We start from the raw sequence: 20,440 nt of genomic DNA on the forward strand, positions 1-20,440 counted from the left end.
AGATCTGCAATGTCTTTCTGTAGTCTAAAATTATCCTAAAGCTTTCACTGGAAGTTGTAACACTAGTAGTAATAGCTTATTCTTCGAATGTTAAAGTTGAGGAAGATAAAAAATCCCCAAGTAAAATTCAACTAATGGTTTTTTTTGGTCTTTTCCTTTAGTCCTCTTTAATGATTTTGGTTGGTACCTTTGTATTTTAACCTCATTCTGCTCTTTCAAATAACCTGGTCTTCTGTAGTGTAAAAACAGGTTATTCATTAGGTAGATAAAAAGGATATATGACATTTTATTGCAAAATATTTTTATTCTCTGCCAGTCACTGAAGTTCTCTTTAATCCATCAGCACAACTGATGGATTAAATATGAAAAATGGGAGGCTTAGGTAATTCTTAACTGTAGCATTGCAATAGAAATTGATGGAACAATCTGTCCTATGTATGTAAACCAAATTTTCAGCCTGTCATTTTCAGGCTGCCCTTTGCTGTCAGTTAGTAAATACAATTTGATTTCTGAAAGGCAGTTGTTGATGTTTTCAAGACTCATCCAGCAAGGCCAGTGTTGACCCTGTTTTAAGCAAGGAAGTTGGACGGGATGACCAAGTGCAGTTTCTGACAACCTGAATGATTTTGTGAGTAGCTGTGTATACAATCAAAGATGTTTGTCTGGTGCTGTGAAGTTTTAGTATAACTCCACTGAATTTGCTGTTTAGTGTTTGTGATATTGTTTATCTGAAAAGAAAACTAATGTACAGAGTTAGATAAAATATGTAGTCTGGTCTCATCCGATCAAAACAGTAATTAATTATGAACAAAAGGCAGAAAGTCTCACAGTTTAATCAGGAATTGCAAACTGAAAACCATGGTGGTGTGCAGCAATTCCACTATGAATGATGTAACATATTGCTAACAGAAGTGTAAGAGATATAGATTGTGTCTTATGAAATTGCATTGTTGAGAATCCCAGCAAAGTTTCTAAGTAGTTTGGTCAAAGCAATAAATGAATGCTTAATTAAGAACCAGGATAACGTAGTGGTAGGGAGAAATAGGAGTAGAAGGAAATGTGCTGTTTGAATCTAAAAGTGAATTCTAGATTAGTCATTGCCCACTAAGAATGGTACATGTTTCTGTTTCTTGTTTTGTTTTAAATAGTAAGTTGTAGAGGATGGTGAGACCCCTGCTCAGGCCCCTTGGCACTCTCTGTGGAAGATAAGGTATCCTAGTTACTTAGAATGACTAATGCTAGAAAAATGTTAGACCCTCGCTTATCGTTTTAGAAGATAATTGGCTAGAATTTAGCTCTTGTAATTGGTTATTTCACTCATAAAACTTCGAAATAGATTGGATGTTAGTTATATATGTTACTTTCTATTGGTTGTAATTGTGATCCTATCAAACTCTATAAATATGCCTGTCAGTCCTTTGTGTGTTGGGACTGCTGCATGACTACCTTCACAGGAGAAATAAAGATCTTTGTGGAATCGTCCTGCATGGCCCCGCTCTCTTTCCGTCGGCTGAGACGGCTGCCGTGAGATGCAGACTGCCAAATAGTCAGTGCTCTCAAGCCCTGGTGGCACATACCTGCCAGAGGCAGGCAGTCACAGTAAGTTAATTTGAATTTAAATTGTAAGAACTATGGACAGCGTAGATTTCATGTAGTATGTTATAAAAATGAAATTTGTATTTTCCAGAACTATTGTTTCTAGCTGTCCTAAGAATCAAGAACAAATCTCTCTGTTTATATTGATTCATCATTTCACAGTTACTTTCACACCATTAATAACCACGACTGTATTTTAAATCAGAAGGTTTGACATTTTAATGCAAAATAATGGCAAAGATATCTAACCTAGATATGGAACTTATATGGGACTCTATTTTGTGGCACTCAGAGCACTCCTACCAAGAAGGGATTTACTAAGGAAAACATAATATGACAATCTGTCTTTTTAAATTGAAAATTTGGAAAAGATGTTGTTATTTTCTGGCATTCAATGAATTGGCTAATATTAGGCATAATAGTGACCACAGTTTTTAAAAATTTTTTTCAGAATTGAGTTGTTTTCCTAAATGGAAAATAGTTGGGGTTATTTATAGTAATCAAAACTGTTAAAGTCCACCTAATTTTAAAACACATACATTTTATAAAATGAAAAATCAATATTGCACCTTCTTTAGCCTTCTCTTCTCCCAGTGTCTTTTTTTTGGAGAAATTTCACTTTTATACTTTTTTTTTCAGGTTCTTGAATTTTCTTTTTTGGAGATAGTTATAGTTGTAAAATAATTAGTGAGACTGTATGCTAGTTTGTCCACAATAGTAGAAAATGTGTGGAACAGCCTCATTTCATGTAGTGTATGTGCTATTCTTTCTCATACAAGCTGATTGCAAAAAACTTATCTCCTCAAGAAAAGCAATCATTTTCCATTTGCCTGCTATTTTAAGCCACACGTTGATGTTGCCCTATGTTGTTTCATAAATAAGCTTTTATTCTCAGCAACATGTTACTGAAAGTGGCATAGAACCTGTCGTGTAGGCACAGTTCCACTCTGACAGATGGGCAGAGTGTGGGCTTGCCAGCCAACCATTCCCCACATCACCCAGCAGAGTATGAAGGGAAGCATTTTTGTCCAGGATTGCCACTGTGGCATTCAGTGCATGTGAGGCTTGAAGTTCAGGAAATGCGCTCGGACTGGTCCATCTCACAGGATGACCAAAAGTTTAAAAATAGCCTGGGTTTTAGGTTCTGCTGGGTTTGTACTGTTCTGTTTCTTTTTGTGGTTCTGCTGAAGTCATCTGATGGGCTCAGCCAAAAGAATTCTGCCGTGGACACACATTTCTCCGTGATGAATTATCTAAGTATGGAAACATAAGCAGTGAGCAATTTCACACACTGTTGTTCGTGACTACATGCGTGTCTCTTTGGATATAGAATAGGAAGACTAGGATCTGATACAGGATTAACTCCTGATGTAAAATATGTAAAATAGAAAACATGGAGTAAATCAGACATTTGAGACTAAAGATGTGAATAGTAAAATGCATAATATTTCTGCAGGTTTTCAGAAATGCAAATCACCTATTGCTTGGTTATTGGGGTTTAGGATTTTGGAGAGGTTTTTATATTTTAAACAAATTGGCTTAATGCCTTGTGCTTGATTTTATAAAGTAGCCAAGCACTGCAGGCTTTTGGCAAATACGCTTGCTTGAACAAATGCTTTTGTGTGTTACACTAGTCAGTCATTGTGTCTGTCATTTTTATCTTCCTCTGTTTTTTCATAGCTTCGATGTTTTAATCTTTTACTTCAAGTCTAAGTTAGTCTTTATATAGCAATGGATTTTGCCAACTTTCCTGGAAGCTGTGCTGATTCAATACATCCAGGCTTCTTGGGGAACTTTGTTTCAGTTAAAAAGTTTCTAAATTATGGGAAATACTGTTTGCATGGCACTCATTTACAAGATGGCACAGTATGTGAAAGAGCAGGTGTGAAAAATGAAGTGAATAAAATTGCTTTTGAAATACAAATGGGCATTTCATGGGCTTCTGTCAGGAGAATGTATTTTCTAAACTGCACTAAGTATTTAATTTTTCTTTTCAGCTGGATGTTTTCCTTCTGAAATTAAATTACATAATATTTGACTAACACTTCTTTACATGCTTAGTTTTAAATTAAAATTCATAATTAAGCTTAATATGAAATTACAAGATTTGATTTAATGCTTTCTTCCAGTGCCTGAACTAATGTTCACTGCATTAGAAGGTGCAGTCGTCATTGAGAAGCTTTGTTCTTTTAACAAAAGGTACCAAAAATAAATTTGGTTAGGGTCATAGTGGTCTAGTTTAATACTGTTATGATAATAAGTCCTATAATTACTTTCAGGTAGTTCTTCCTTCCCAGAGGATGAGGTTTTTAGTTTTGATGTCTGCTTAAAGCATGAGGATGACAGTAAAATTAATGTCATAACCTTTACAGCCTATTTATCGCTTTCCCTGTAATATCCTAAAGGATTTTGTGTTACATCTAAGATAAATGTCTTAGTATGGACAAGCATCGAATTAGGTTAATTGGGTTCAACTGATATTCATATTCAGTGTGTCTATCAGGACACCTGTTTCATATAAAAGACCTGTGGGTATCTTCCTGTGAAAATTGCTTTTAAATTATTACATGTATATGCTCTGCTTCCTTTGGTTGTTAAAGACTGAGTTACAGTATGGGATTTTTTTCCAGTTTGCTTGCTATTTTTGCCTCTTAGGGATAATGAAACTTATCCTTTCATTCTCTGGTAACATAAGGAATAGTACAGGCATGATGGAGCTTATTTTATGGCATTAAGAGAGATTTTACTTTCTAATTCTGTCCAGCTTCAACTCCACTTCACTTGAAATTTTTGTAATAGATTTCTTTCCATTCCTGACTAGTCAGCAGCAGATTTCTAGAAAACTAATTTGAGTTCTGGAATACTGTGACTTGAATGATTTTATTTAGCATCTTCTGGTAGCGTTATAAACCGAGGAAAACAAAATTTATAATTATATAGCATTTTAAAATTTTTATTATTTTGGTAAGCTCTCAGGTGGAGAAGAATTTCTGAATACTGAATTATTAGTTGGTGACCAGCTTAATTTTTTTCTGAATATAAGGATGTAAAAGAGGTACAAAATTTAATTAGCAATTTTAATTTTAAGCATAGGTTTGGTTTTTTTTAATATAAACCTGGTTTTTGTGGGTTGTTTTTTTTTGTTTTTGTTTTTATTAATGGGAAGTAGTTATACCAAGCCAGATATTTAGTGACATGGGGGAAAAAAACCTCAAACCTGCTCAGGACAGGCATAAGTAGTTTTGTGGATGTTACAATCGTCAAATGCTAAAAGTTTCAATCAATGTACTGTACAGAACTTCTTGATGACACTGTATTTTATGTTTAGGACGTGCATAAAATGTTTGTAGATAATAAATATCTGTTAAGTATGTTACAGCCTAGCAGGAAAGTGTCAGAAACAGTCAGAGAAAGGACCAAAAAGACAGGATCACAGCTGATGTATTTGAAAACAGTGTAAAATAGAGACAGGAAAGGTACACAGTGCTTATGGTTTGCTTTGTATACTGTATATGTAGTCAAAGAAAACATGCTTTAACACAACCATACATATAAGGATGGATAGAAAAATTTGAAGGGATGATAAAATTTTGTCCTGATTTCAGAATCTTGAGCTCTTCAGTTTTTCCAAGAAGAGAAGTTACTTGGTTAAATATATCCAAATATATAGTTTGGTGAAAGGTTCTTTCATAAAAACAATATTCATGGATTGCTAAAAGAAATTATCAATGTTAATTGGAGAAATTATACTCTTGTAAAATTACTATTAAGAGCAGGTGATCAGTGTCTTTGTCAAATAAGCACTGGATTTTCTAGTTTAATAACATTACCTTGCTGCAGTTGCAATTGAATTCAAATCAGTGATGCCACTACAAAATGTTTGGATTTATAGGATCCAATTTTGTGTTGTAGTGTTATGATTTGGGAATATGTCTGGGAAGAACATTGGAAAAATGTCTGGAGCTTCTATTTCTGTGTGGTATTCTAAGAATTGTTAATCTGTATCCTGAAGTCAGGTTTGTTATAATTCTAAAACTAGATAGTAACTATACATGGTGCACCCTCTTAACATGATTTAATACTCCCATGCACAGGGAAAGACCATGAAACCTAAATAAATATGAATTTGAAATAATAATTTTGAGAAGCTTTATTTGAATACTATTTCTCCATTTGTTTTTACAAGAATGTGTTGCTATAAATGTTTCAGTATGTGTTGAAGTGCTGTAAATACTAAGGGGGAAGAAAAACTTCAGACTTTGTTTCTCTGAAAAGTTGTTATTGATCAATGTGGCCTTAAGGAAGGATGTCTTGCAGAGAAGTTGGAAAGCCACACTGATTTCTAGAGGTGTCTCACCATTCTGAAATTACATCAATGTGGCCTGTTCTATTGTTGGATGTGCAGAGGGAGTTGTGTGTATGTTCCCACAGCACCAAACTGCATTTAGATGAGCCAATGTGTGTGTGAGTGTGGGGTCTGACAGCTCAGAGGTTGCTGCTTAAGTACCACGGACAGAGGCTCTTTGAGGCAGTTGGGATCTGCTGAGTGCCATGAGCAAACCACTGCCAGGAGCTGCTGGCTGCTGATTCACCTGAGCTGCTTGTTAGGTGTGGCTCAGAACAGAAGATACAGGTACCAAAGAGCTTCACCTGTTTGCTCAATGTTCTTCTATGCTTTGATGTTGAACTTCCTGAAAATGGAATTGGTGTTCTCTTTTTTTTACTTTACTGCTACCTAGAGAACCATCTTCTTCCAATAACCTCACCATTGCTTTTTGAGAGTTGATTGCTGATAGTAAAGAAATATATTCAAGGCTTATTTTGTTTGGTGTTTGCATCAGTATTTATCCAACGTCTTTCTGTATTTAACTAAAACTAATCTTTGGTACTTCATGTGCTCAGAAGATGGGTCTTGAGTGCATGTCTGGCATGTTCTTTATGTAAGATTCTCCTGGCTGTTAAATTGGTCAGGAAAGTCAGCAATCTCCACATCTGTGCAGCTGGCTTCGGTTTTGGGAATGTTTTAGATGTACTCTGGTATGAAAGCCTAGATCTGAGTAAACCCCCAAGAAGTTGTAGTTCCATCTGTGTCAGTCAAAACCTTTCCAAAACCTCCAGCTGCATCAGAACAGGAGTTTTATACCCTTCGTGATGTCTAATATTTTGGTGGTCAGTTGAACCAATCTATTATGCAGCCATTCCAAAAGCTAAGCCATTTTATGAAAAATAAATATAAGTGGGTAACAACAGTTTTATATTGTTACTATATTTTTCTATGTCTCTCTTACCTGACAGTTGAATCCCACTTCACCAGAGCTTGAGCAGCACACTCAACTGCACTGGAAAGAAGTACCCAACTCTTCATTTACTGGGTGGCCATTTCATGTAAAGCTGTTTTGTCAAATGTAGTGCATCATGTCTTGTTGTAAATACCAACTGCGCTTTCAGGACAAATGTCAGTGTAATGTTTGATTCACAAGAGCAAGGCAATATCTTCATTGTAGCATCCATGGAAGATTTTGCTGATCAATTATGTTGGTTCCATGCAGTGACCTAGAATCACAATGGTGTTGGAGGGGTCTTTAAAGGCCACCTTGTTCTGACAGCCCTGCCTGGGCAGGGAACCTTCCACTAGATCAGGTTGCTCAAAGCTGCATCCAGCTTGGCCTTGATGAGGCATTCACAGTCTAGGAAAACTGTTCCAGTGCCTCACCACCCTTGCAGTAAAGAATTTCTTCCTAGTATCTATTCTAAACCTATCCTCTTCCAGTTTAATGCCAGTACCCTTCATCCTGTCTGTAGATGTACTTGTAAAAAATCCACTCCAGCTTTTTCTGTTGGTTGCCTTTAGGTACTGGAGGATACAAGGTCTCCTTGGAGCCTTCTATTCTTCAGGCTGATCATCTCCAGATCAGTCTTCATAAAGAGGTGCTTTAGCCCTGTGATCAATGTGGGGTTCTTCTCTGGATCCTCCCCAACATGTCCACATGTTTGAAGGGAAATGATTGCTTAAACCTATATTGTCTGTGATTTTTCAGAATGTCATGCTGGGATTCATGACTGTCCTCTTTCATGGCTTTAAGAGGGTTGTTTATTTACAAGAAGCCTAAGATAGTAGTACAGTGTTGAAATGTGGAGAGCACATATAGGGGTCCAAAGAAATGCTTGGTTTAAATTTCTGGTGGTGTTTTCTTGAGAGCTATGGACATACTGGGATCTATTCTGAAATACAAGTGTGGAAACTATTGCCATTGTCCTGTTAATTTTTTGTTAGTTTCTATTAAATTATCAGAGCTTCTAAGTATCTGTATTTCTTTCTAGGAACATTGTCGTAACTGTTAAAGGGCATAATGCAGAATCCATTAACAGTTTCTGCAGGTATAGTATGCTTTCTATACTTTATTTAGAAATTAGATGCTTGTGATTCAAAATGTGGAAGAAATCTATTCATTATTAATCACTGTATTACATGTCTAGTATTCTGCTGTGGTATGATTTGAAAAAAAAAAGCCATTACTGCAGCATTTATCACTTTAAACAATTACAATAGCTAAAGTAGTTTTCTTCTTTAGGGCATTGCTAATTACTGTTAACACCTGTAGTTGAAACTTGAAGTGCATAAATCTGCTGCTTCTTTGATTTAGCAGGATTAAGTATTCAGGTTTTATTAATTTTTTTTAAATCCTCATATATTTGAAAATCCCTGCTATATTTGATCACCATACTAAATGGGGTCAAATCTATCTGCAAATTATGCTACACAGTTAGCAGAAACAGGAATAAACATTAACTTAGGTTTTTTTAAATGCCTTTACTTCAGCATTCCTATCCTTACTAGTTTTTTTCTTGTTTAATTCTTTCTTCTATGTAGTCTCTTAAAAAGTTGTCTTTCACTTGATTTCGTTTTCACTAGGGTTGATGTCTTGATTTTTTTCCCCCCTCTGTTATTAGTAAGGGTATTTGTATGTTCTCAAGCCTCTAAATGTATAGCTGTAACTTCAGTTTCCTTTCCCTTTTGATCTGTGTCTCAATGCTAATGTTTAAATATTATTTTTAACAGGAATGTCATTTTTAATGATACTTAAATGTGAGTGAACCTTTGATGGATATGACATCAGCTCTAATGGACCTTTCAGAACCATTGCTGATTGTCAGTTAAGTTTCCATTGTTAGTACTTATGTTAATTAAGGAGAGCACTGTCTATTACTTAATTTGAAGCCTTGAGCTTTTACTGTCATGTAAGTTTATACTTTACCTGTTTTCTGAAGACTGAGTATTTTTATGATGCTGTAATAATTCTGAGGAAGCTGTTTCAGAAGCATGTCATTCTATTTGATCTTAGTTGATGAGTTCTGTGTCTCTTGAGACTATTCTTTCAGGAAAGACAGTACTTACTGTTGGGTAAAGCTGTCCACCCCAGAGTGTGCTGTACATTCCTGTGATTGTGACTGAAGCACTCAATTCTACTACTTAAAAGCATTAATTTAATTTTTCCTTTAAGTAACAGGAATTTGACTGTGGTTATAGTCTTATGTTAAAGCCATTTCTGAATAGTAGTAGAATATAGACTGTGAAGCTGTTTTCAAACTTCAAATTGATTAAGCATTTGCTTTGAGATTTTTTTAAAGGCTTTTTTTTTTCCTTAAATCAAAATCCATTCCAGTCATTATCCTGTTACTAGCTTGTACCCAGAGGGAATGGTAAACTTGGAAGTGAGCTTCCATGTTAGAAGTCACTAAATAACAGAATATGCTGAGTTGGAAGGGACCCACAGGGATCATAGAGTCCAACTCCAGCCCCTGCACAGCCCCACTCCCAAGAGACGTACCATGTGCATGAGAGCATTGTTCAAATGCTTCTTGAATTGCATTGGACTTGGTATTGTGATCACTGCCCTGAGGAGCCTGTCCCAGTGCCCAGGCACCCTCTGGGTGAAAAACCTTTTCTTGATATCCAACCTAAACCTCCTCTGACACAACTTCAGGCCATTCCCTCATGTCCTGTCACAGAGAAGAGGTCAGTGCATGTCCCTGCTCCTCACAAGACTGCAGTTAGGTCTCCCCTCAGTCTCCTCTTTTCCAGGCTGAACAGACCAAGTGATCTCAGCTGCTCCTCACACAGATTTCCCCAAGGCCCTTCACCATCTCTCTGGCTCTCCTTTTTGTGCTTTCTCACAGCCTTACATCCTCCTTACACTGTGGCACCCAGAACTACCCCAGCACTCGAGGTGAGGCTGCCCCAGGGCAGAGCAGAGCAGGACAATCCCCTCCCTTGCCTGGCTGTGCCTGATGCCCCCCAGGACAGGGCTGTCCCTCCTGGCTGCCAGGGCACTGCTGGCTCATATTCAACTTGCACCCCCAGGTCCCTTTCTGTGGCACTGCTCTCCAGCCTCTCCTTGCCCAGTCTCTTTATCCAGGGTTGCCCCACCCCAGGGACAAAATCCAGCACTTTGCCTTGTTGAACTTGATGTGGCTGTGACTGCCCAGACCTCTGGTTTGTTGGAGCTATGTCTGTGTGAAATGATGATATTCTACAAATATACTAGTCTTTGTCTATTTTTTTACTATGATGCTTTTTTGTCTTTATATCAAGTGCCACTTGTTTCTTGAATGTAGCACTTTGAAAATATGAAGGATATTAGTAATTTGATATGATTTATGTACAACTCTAATGTTGTACATTTCTTACAAATAAAACTTGAAAATAGATCGGAAAATGTTGGAAATGGAACCTATCCATCAGGTACATTCAGTGTGTCGTGTTTGTCAGTGTTTCTGTACTTTCAGGTTTTTTTTTTCAGCTAAGTATGGAAGTAATGATTAGTGCAAGTTCTTTGAGTGACAGTACCCTTCACTGCTGCCATTTGGCGTGTGCTAGCAGGTGTTCTGTAATTTGATCTATTCTCCTTCAAGACATCTGTATTTTTCTCAGTTTTAAAATATTTTATAGGAAAGGTGACTATCTTTTATGTAGCAAGCAATTGTAACACCCTGTTCAAGTAGATGCACTTTTCTGGGCAATGATAAACATCTAACTTGTCAAATTTTATTTCTTCCTCGGGATTATGAAATTTTCATTCATATGAGAACATATGACATGACAACAATCACTGGAGCATTATGTTTGATTATTCACATTCACGTTAAATATTTACTGTTGAACAAGTGTTGGTATTTTTTATAATGCTCCATAATGGCATACAGTATCACTGTGCCTTGATGAGCTGAAATACCATTTGTATTACCAGATTTATAGAATATTTATGTTAAATGACTGACATGAAAGAATTGTGTATCTTAGACAAATATTTTCAGAATATAAGGCTGTCCTAGTTTATTTATCTAACAGGTTTTGTCTTTTTAAAATATACACTGGAAAAGAGTATCACACACTAAAGTAATATTGTTCTTTGAGTATGTTTAATTTTTTAGAATCATAGGTCAAGTGTGATTCTGTACATTTTGTATCCGTGTTAGTATGGCTGTTTGGTGCTGGGAGATCTCAAACTTCTATTAGCCTTGTAAATGTGTTTCTTAGCATCAGCTCTCACTTTGCTGGAACCCCTGCTGCCTTTATGTCATTAACATAAATGCAGGTGCAAATAGCATTTATGTACTTTGATAGAAAGCAGTTGGAGACGTTTCACTGTGGGACACAACACTTTCAGATTGTGTACATCTGTTCAAATAATGTATCCAAGCCAGTGACATGAATGCAAGGATAAAAACATCTGCCCCTGAGACCATTTGCCATACAGCAGATGCTTACATCTTTATTTATGCAGATGGCTTGTATGATGAACTGAGCAATGATGAAAGCAAGAAAGTTTCACAAAATTTCGGGGTATTCCTTGGGATGGGAAAATATGTTGGTAACAGTGCTTTGTTTTCATATGTTTACTGAAAGAAGAACATTTAGTGTAAATACTGGTGGTTTTAATAACATGGACGTGCCATTTGGGGCACGGACTAGATTAACACAAGATCAGTAAAGGACTTTTAAAAAAAATCTCAGGCACAATAATCGTACTGTGGTTATAAAAGAATGCTAAATCGTTTAATAGAAGGAATTACTTTCAAACGGGGAGGCTCAACTGCTTTGCTTTAAGATGCTCTCGAGTGACACAACATTGAATTGACTGAAAAGTCTGCAGAGACAGAATGTTTTGAAATACAAGCTAACTCGTCAGAAAGTTGCTTGGAGGTTGGGTGCGGCGCTGTACCCGATGCCGCGACTTGGGGGATCTTTCAGGACAAGCCGTGTTTAGCGTTACGAAGTGATGAGGCAAACGGAGGAGCCTGTGCGGTGTTTGAAGCTCCGGTGGGGCAGGGGCCGTGAGCCGGGCTGGTCCCTGCGGGGCGGGGGCGGCGGGACGGGCAGAGACTCCCTCTGCTGGCCCCGCTCCCGGCTCTTTGTCCGCGGCACCGGCACCAGCACCTCCATCGGCACCAGCACCAGCACCTCCATCGGCACCAGCACCGGCACCTCCATCGGCACCAGCACCTCCGTCGGCACCGCCGCTCATCGGCACCAGCACCGGCACCTCCGCCTCCACCGGCCCCGGGCAGCGCTAAGGGCTCATCTCTGCTGCCTTCCTGGCGGCTGCGCTTCTGTTCCCATCCCCTCCTTTGCTGGCACCAGGCTTTGCTGATCCATTATCACCTCTCAGCAGTGTATTCCACTGTTCCTTTACATCCAGCGCCTTCTCTTGCGAACCAGCGCTGCCTTTAAACAGTGTGGTGACTAGCATGGACAAGCTAGCAATGCCAATAATTGTAATTATGCACTGGGGGATGAAAACCAGTCAGATACTGTAATTTAAATTTTCTGCTGCATCCTACTGCCAGTAAGGTCTAACTGTATTTAAATTCATCAGCAAGTGATAATTTTATATGTTATGAAAACTAACGTTTGCCTAGCCAGGACCACAGTATTTCAGAAGATGATTTAGTTTTCCAATGCTATACAGATCCATGCCTGTCTTTGAAAAAATGTACATACCTATTTGAAGCACTGTGGAGATCCTTTAATCTTTATTTGTGTTTTAATCTTTAGCAGAATTGACTACAGGTAGCAACGTTTTGCATATCTCAGCCAGAGCTGAGAGATTTTCTGAAGAAATCTGGCTCATGAAGAAAGAAAAGGGGATAAAACTAGAGCAAACACAAACCTTAGATAGGGATTCCCCATTCAAAAATTAAAACCACTTAAGTAATTTTCAGTGAAATTACCTATTAAAAAAATCCCCCCAGAAAGATAATCTCCAGCTATCCTTGAAGTTTAACAATTGTTCTTGCCCTTTCTTTGGAGAGTGATAAATTTGTGCATAGTTTATAGCAGAAGACTCAAAATAGACCAAGCCAAGACTGGCAGTCTTTTGATCCTCTGTTCATGAGGGAATGTTTTTAAGGTTTGTACTACAGAAGTCACCTTGCAGATGTTTTTAATGCCTCAAATAAAATATGGCTGCTATATTGAACCAAAGTGGCAAATTAATTGTTTTTTCTTGGATAAAGTCTTTCTTTACAAAAAAAGTGTACTGATTCTCCATTTTTTGAAAAAAGTACTTTTTAGCAGGAATAAAAATTTTGCTTTTTTGTTGTGTTTTCTGTTTGCACATCAGTATTTGCAAAAAAAAAAATCAAATTTTGAGAATAAGATGCCTGATTCCCTTACTGAAGTGAGACATACATGTTTTCTGTCCCAAAGTGGGTTGAACTCTCAGTAAGGTGTAGGTATGTTCTTTTTTGAAAGAAGAGTAAAAATCTAATCAGAAACTATTTTATGATTTTATTCATTAAATGGTTCTGTTTGACCTTTTTGTGCTGCATAGTTTTTGAAGAATTTTGCCTTCATTTTTAGCAGTTACTGTTTCCTGTACTTAAGAGAAAATAAGTCCATTAATAACTACTTATATTAAGCATATTAAAGTTTTGTTGATGTTGATTTGATCTTGATAGACCCTTTAAAAATAACTTTACGTTGACTTTACAGTGGATGAATTACTGTTTAGGTCCATATCTGTCCTGAAGCTCACTAAAAGAAATTTCCCCTGGCAATCCTCTCAGGAATTTTTAAAAATCCAATTACAGGTATTTGTCCCCACTTTCTAAAGTACTTAATTTATATTTGCAATGCTGTTGTTGAGTTATGAATTACTAGTTTATGATCAATGCTTCCATCACTTGCTTTAACTATTTTCTGAACAATTAGTTCCCCCAAGTGGCTGCATTACTGCAGCCTTGCTTTGCAAATCTTCAGGGATGGTGTCCTCTATGGAACAGAATGAATGGGGAAAACCAACAAAGATAACCACTAAATTTGCAGCAATAGCAAAATAATTTCCATTCTACTCAATTGCATCCTGTCAGAGCACCAAAGTTTCTAGGTAATACACACTTTCAGACTGACTTGGTTGGTTGCTAAAACTAACAGAGGCATAAAGAAGCTGAAATACAGTCTTTGTCTCAAAAAGAAGTTCTTACATAGAAAATTAAATAGAAATTAAATTCAATCACTTTTTGTGTGGTGGCCAGAGACCAGGTACCATTTTGAGCCCTTAGTGCTTATATTGCCATAGTGAGAAAAGTCTGTGTTTAATTTCTTCAGCTGTAAAGGTGGGAAAGGTTATTAGTAATTACAGATGCTTTATGTCTAGCATTCTTTATGCCAGTTTTCATTGATATGAAAATATTTTGATCTGCTTAAGACCTAATAATTTTGTTGACCTTAATATGAAATGAGTAGCTTTTAACTTGAAAGACTGTGCCTTCAAAAAAAATGGAAAACTTTTAAAGTTCACAAACACTGCATGAGAGGTGCTAAAAAAGCATGTAGATCTGCTAATAAATTTATTTTAAATTCACTGCAAAAGTGTCTAAACATTCTTATGTATATGTATTCTGACTCCTAGGGAGGACTTTGAAGACTTTCTTCCTTTATACAGTGGCACATAAAAGGCTTTTTATAATAGGAGGTTGTGTTAGGCCATGCAATGCCCACTTTATGTATAGGAAGCTGCTTTTGAATAGTGATTTACCTATGTGTGACTAAAACATTTCAGGTTGCAACTCAAAAAGTTTACCTTGAAGCTGTTGGCCACTTGTTATTCCCTGCAGAAATAATATTTCATACATATTTTAAAAGTTATTTGTGGTGGGAGAATACAGAGATATATGAAGTCTAAATACATGAGAAATCAAAAATTATGTGTAAATTATTACTGTTGCTGATGCTGCTACAATATAGTGACTACACTTCCCAATGTGTTAACTTGTTTGTAACAAGTCTGCTTTAGTATGGGTATTTTTTGTTATACTTTTCTCCTGGGACAGAGATACTGAATCCAGGGTGCTAGTGAGAGTGATGGGCAGGTAAAAAATTTCTTCCTTGTATCTAGTCTGAATCTACTTTTAAACCATTATGCTTTGTCCTGTTTGTGCAAGCACTCTAAAAAAGTGCCACTGTCTTTCTTTTCAGCCACCTTCAGGTAGTGTAAGGCCCCTATTAGGTCTTCTTGGAGCCTTTCCCAGACTAAATAACCCCATCTCTCTCAGCCTTTCCTCATACAAGAGGTGTTCCATCCTTCTCATCATTTTTGTGATGGACTCTGGACTTGCTCCAATAGGTCCATGCCAAGGGCTGCAGAGCTGATGCAGTGCTCCAGGTGAGTCTCACCAGAGCAGACCAGAGGGGCAGAATCCCCTTCCTCCCCTGCTGCCCACGGTGCTTTGGATGCAACCTGGGACACTGTTGGGTTTCTGGGCTGCAAGTGCACATTTGCAGCTCACAGTCAGTTTTTCATCCACCAGTACCCCCGAGTTCTTCTTGGCAGAGCTGCTCTGAATCACTTTAGCCCTGCCTGTATTGATACCAGGGACTGTCCTGATCCACGTGCAGGAGCTCGTGACGTTCCCATGGGGCCACTTCTTGGTCTTGTCCAGGTGCCTCAGGCATCCCATCCTCCAGGTGTGTCAGCTGCACCTCTCAGCTTGGTTTTGCCTTCAGCCTTGCTGAGGGTGCACTCAATGCCATTGTCTGTGTCACTGATGGAGATATGAAACAGCTCTGGTGCCAGTATGGACCCAAGGGACACCACTTGTCACCCATCTCTATATGGGCATGGAGCTATTCACTGTTAGCACCCAGCTAATTCCTTATCCATCCAATAGTCCATCTGTCAATAGAGTCTATACCTCTCCAATTTAGAGAAAAGGGTGTTGATGAGGACTGTGTGAAAGGCCTCTCCTATGTGCACTTTCAAACAACAGAGGAAAGCAATTCTGGAAACTGAGAAAATGGTGTAATTTAATTTTTTTTTCTTAAGGTATGTTAGATCTATATAAACTTTGGCATATATCAGTATTTGGTTAATAGTGCAGAAAGGACATTTCAAGCAAAAATGAAAGACTGAATTAGAGGGGAAACTGGAGAACTTCTTAAATGCAAACTATATATCCATGGTCTTGGATTGCTGTATGACTTACCTCTGCAAGGTGACAGTTTATGCTAAAAATAGTTTAAACTTATTCCCACACTGAAAAATGCCACTAGAAATTTCAATGTTGACATCCTCTTTAATGGAGTCCAATGAATGTAAAAAAAGATGTGTACCTTTGCTATTTCAATGTGCTTTTCTCCTAAGAATAGTCTTTTGTAGACCATTTAAGGAATCCAGAATGCATCCCACTGCTCACAGAATTTCTTGAAATGCCTTGTAATCCTAATCCCTTAAAATAATAAACTTGCACAGACTGTAAAGAATACCTTTCTAAATTACAAAATGCTTATTGCACAACTAGCAAATCACATTTATGCTTAAATAATATTTATGCTCAAATCATATTTAATTATATGTAGGTTTAAAGATACAGCTTAAAGTTTCTAGAATTGTAGCAAATTATTTTGGTTTTGTTCCTCCTGTGGAATACCAGAATAAGTTTTCTAAGTGTATTTGCACATTCTGTATCTTAGTGTTTGTGTGAATGATCTATGAAGATTTTCCAATCTTACATTAAAATACTTTGTTATATTGTTTATTTTTCTAAGCTGGTTTAAATTGCACAAAAGCACTCATGTAAACATAGTTATAATATTCTTTTAAAAAATGAAGTACTAAAAAGGTAAGAAATTTGAGATTCCTCTTTTGGCTTAAATGCTTCTCCTTTCCACATCACATATAATGTTGGTTAGCTGTCTTAAGTCTGAATTTAATTCCCATATCTCACCCTAACTTTTTGGCCTGGGCATTTTTCAAGTCTCATTTCTAATCCTGTCCTGTTTCTGTTTGCCCTGTATATTCTCCTGTTTCTCTTCCACACTGTCAGCCCTGCAGTTCAGACATAAGGAGAGGTCATTTCCTTGTTCCAGCTTGGGTGCTTGGACCTAAAGCCGTAGTTCAGGGAAAATCCAGCCTAGCCTGAAGCAGGAGCACTTCAATAGAATATAATAATTGGAAAAGTTAGCTTGAAGTATCCACTGAACACATGCCCAGAGTGTACAGATTTGCCTAATTTGGGCAGCTTTTCACAGATCAAAGAGACATTGCTGTGTTGCATATGAAGGTCTTCACCTGATGCACAGATGTCACTAGATTTCCTGTTTTTTTAGGCATACTGAGAATGACTGGAATTTTCAGTTGAAATTAATTTTAGAAAATTATCTGATGTAAATACCCAGAACAGAATATTCCACCCAGATATTTATTTTTAGCAAAGTTGGAAACAACTGCAAATTAATTGCTGTAATGTATAGAGATGGACACTCATGGTTTGTAGGCTTTATTATAAATCATACTTTGTGTAAGTGTGTGGCAAAGCTGGTTTTGAATAAAGAAGTGTAAATTCTGTTTTCTGTAATATCTGCAGTTTATTTACACAGAATTTTGGAAAGCGTAAATGAGCATAGACTTTAGCCCCTGTGTTAAAACTACTCTATAAAGCTACTGAATCTTCATTTTTTGAGCATTTTGTTTTGCTGCTGTTGACTGTCTGCCATGACACTGAGGCTAAACCATCCCATCTGTTTGCCACATTAACCAGCTTTACTCAATTATTAAGCTATCACCTTGCATTTGGCATGTAATATATTGGATCTTAAAGTGTATTTTGAGGAGAGGAAAATGGCAAAGTGCAAAAAGCAGTAGTTTTCTTAATGCATTAACTGGAAGTTAGTGTTTTGTATTGACATTTTATATTGTCTTTTTCTGAGTTTTGTTGGTTCTGGGGGTTTGGTTGTTCTGGGGTTTTTTTGTCCTGGGATGTATTTATAACCAAAGCACTTTTGCAGGTGGTGTTTTTTTGCATGCTAATCCTGCAGAGAAACATTGTGTCCAACAAAGTATGCTGGGTCAGCAAAAGCAAGAAACTTGTGCTGGAAAGACAGTATCCACAGGTATTTAGTGTGTATGGAGATTTGGAGAAATGGATGATTAACTATCATTGGCAGAAAAAGATCTAATGTTGTGTGTTAGACAGTTGTGCATTTTTTTCCTTTCCCACAGAACAGATACTCTTCCTTTCAAAGTCAGCAATAAACTCAGCAGTGTTAATATGCCTTGAATATTCATTAATATTCATCTGTATTTTGTCTTTTCCTTCAAAACAAGATGATTTCTTTTTTTGGTGTTATTTTCTCTTATGTCAATTCATACCCAAATGAAATACATACATGCATGACTGAGGTGGACCTACAAGGATTATTTTAAAAATGAACACTATTACTCAGTGGTTTCTATGGTGGTTGTTTGGTGGTTATTTTCAAAATAGACCAGATAGTACTGAAAACTAAATTTCTCCTGATACTTCCTATGGCATCTGACTTCAGCAATATTGTGTGCTTTGCATAGGGAACACACTAAAGGAAGTACAATAATAAGGCAGATTAGGCTGGAGTAGACCAGACTTGGATGACTTGAGAAGGCAGGGGAACCATGAAGAAGCAGCAACCCATAGAAACTCCATTTCCTCCAGAGAACTCTTCCCAGCATGGATCTGTCAGAGAATTTAACGCATCATTGATTTTTATGTTGTTGTGTCACTGTCCACTTCTATACAATTTTAAGGTTTATTTAGAAGGGATGAAAGCTTGTGCCATCCAGCAAGTATTGGAGGGATTTGCCATGCAGGTCCTAGCATGGTAGCCATTAATCTTTTGAGGCTTTTAAAGTAAATAGGTTGAACTGCATTTTGTTTAGCCTTGTGTGTAATTATTTCAAAGTATCTACCTGTTGCCCCAACTCCACACTCATCTGAAAGACTGAGGACACAGCAGTTACAAATGAGCTTCACATCCTTCCAATATGAAATCTAATGTTTTCATATATTTCCTTTGTTATTAATGAAAATTTAAAAGAAAGTATAAAAATTGTTGTCTTCCTGTGAAGGATCTGCAGACTTACTTGTAGAAAGAATGTTATGTAAAACAAAGGGTCATGCTCACAAATGCCATTGCAGATCCTCCCTTAACAGAAACTTGCCTTTCTTAGGTGAAAGACTTCACGGGATTGCATAGGCACAAAGGCTTTTCCTCAGGTCACAGATGACAAGTCAAAATGAGTCTTTTGAATCAGAGACAGAAATCATTTGGAAGAAATGGAATACCCCTCAGAGATGCATGTGAATTTCCAAGCTGCCTTTGCACAAACCAGACAGCCAGAGCATATCCAAGTCCTTCAGTGTGATGAAGACATGAATTACTGTAGCTGTGTGTTCAAAGGAAGTTGTTGAAACTTTTCATCAACTATAAATGGAAAACAGAATTTTGGTCACTGATGATACTTGTGTGCTCTGGGTGGGGGCAGTAGAACCTCCAGTCTGTGAATTGACTGGCTGCTTTCTCCTGATCCGTGCTAAGTAGTCTTCCACCAGTTCTTCCAATTAGCTTTCCCATTCTGCAGGCAAAATGTTAATGGAGCCTGAAGCATCATCAGGCAACTAGTCTGCATCTAGTACTTCTCTATATTTAGGTACTGGCTAAGCAGCTTAACTGCAGTAGCTGTGTTGGAGGGGAGGGGAGAGAGGTGCAGAATCAAGTATTCTTTGCTTATCAGAAGCACTGCAATGAATATTTGTGCACTAAAATGTCTAATGTAAACTTGTGAAAAAGGGGGGGAAAAAAAGTTGTACTGAAGGTTGGTACCAAACATAGCTTCCCTGGAAAACTTGTAAAATTACACTAGTTGAAAAAAAGTATTTGTATAAAAATCCCTTCACAAACAGTTATATAAATTCTTAGTATTGTGTTACTGTGTAAGAAGGGTATTGATCTTAACAGACCTTGTTTCAAAGAGCATCTTGTGTTTGATATTGATGAAGGTCTTGACTTTTAGAGCAATGTTCTCCTGTGAAATGCTGAGAAAATATGTGGAGATACTTTCCTTATAGAAAAGTGATTTTAGTGCTTAATTTTGCATTAGGCAAGTCAATGCATTTGAGAAACATATGGTTCTTTTTAAAGCTAATGCCATACGTTATTTCTACACATATTTTCTTCTAACTTCAAATTAGCCTTGTTGTTATGGCTGCCATTTGTAGTAGTGGAATGTCCACAGCAAAACTTCCACCTTTTCCTGTTACCATTGGTTGAAGTGTGGGTGCCTTTTAACTTGGAGTAGCACAGACAGTAGTCTGCTGAAATGCTGGCTTTCCTAAACATTTTATGCAAATCAATGAATGAAATTTTGAAATAAAAAGGTAGAGGAACTAGAGAAATGAGAGAGAATGGAAACAGCTTCATGTTGGACATTGTGTCAAGCTGAATGGCTGCTGATTTGGAGAAAGTCTTTATTGTCAGTGTATGACGAGCATAATCTGAAGTAAGAACTGATTCTTTGCCCTGAAAAGA

The 20,440-nt window shown here is 37.3% G+C and overlaps 1 protein-coding gene across 3 annotated transcripts in view; it reads left to right on the forward strand.

The window, feature by feature from the left end:
- ZNF438 (zinc finger protein 438) overlaps window positions 1-20,440 on the forward strand; it is a 52,155-nt gene that overhangs the window by 24,761 nt on the left and 6,954 nt on the right. For 2 of the 3 annotated variants that reach the window (XM_033062216.1, XM_033062226.1), the window contains exons 4-5: window positions 7,918-7,974; window positions 17,885-17,989. In XM_033062216.1, coding sequence (XP_032918107.1) covers window positions 7,947-7,974; window positions 17,885-17,989 — 133 coding nt within the window. In that variant the 5' untranslated portion in view covers window positions 7,918-7,946. The remainder of the gene's footprint in view (window positions 1-7,917; window positions 7,975-17,884; window positions 17,990-20,440) is intronic. The other variant, XM_033062235.1, reaches the window with a different exon arrangement.

This window comes from Catharus ustulatus, chromosome 1, assembly GCF_009819885.2.
Source record: "Catharus ustulatus isolate bCatUst1 chromosome 1, bCatUst1.pri.v2, whole genome shotgun sequence".
NCBI classification, from domain to species: domain Eukaryota; kingdom Metazoa; phylum Chordata; class Aves; order Passeriformes; family Turdidae; genus Catharus; species Catharus ustulatus.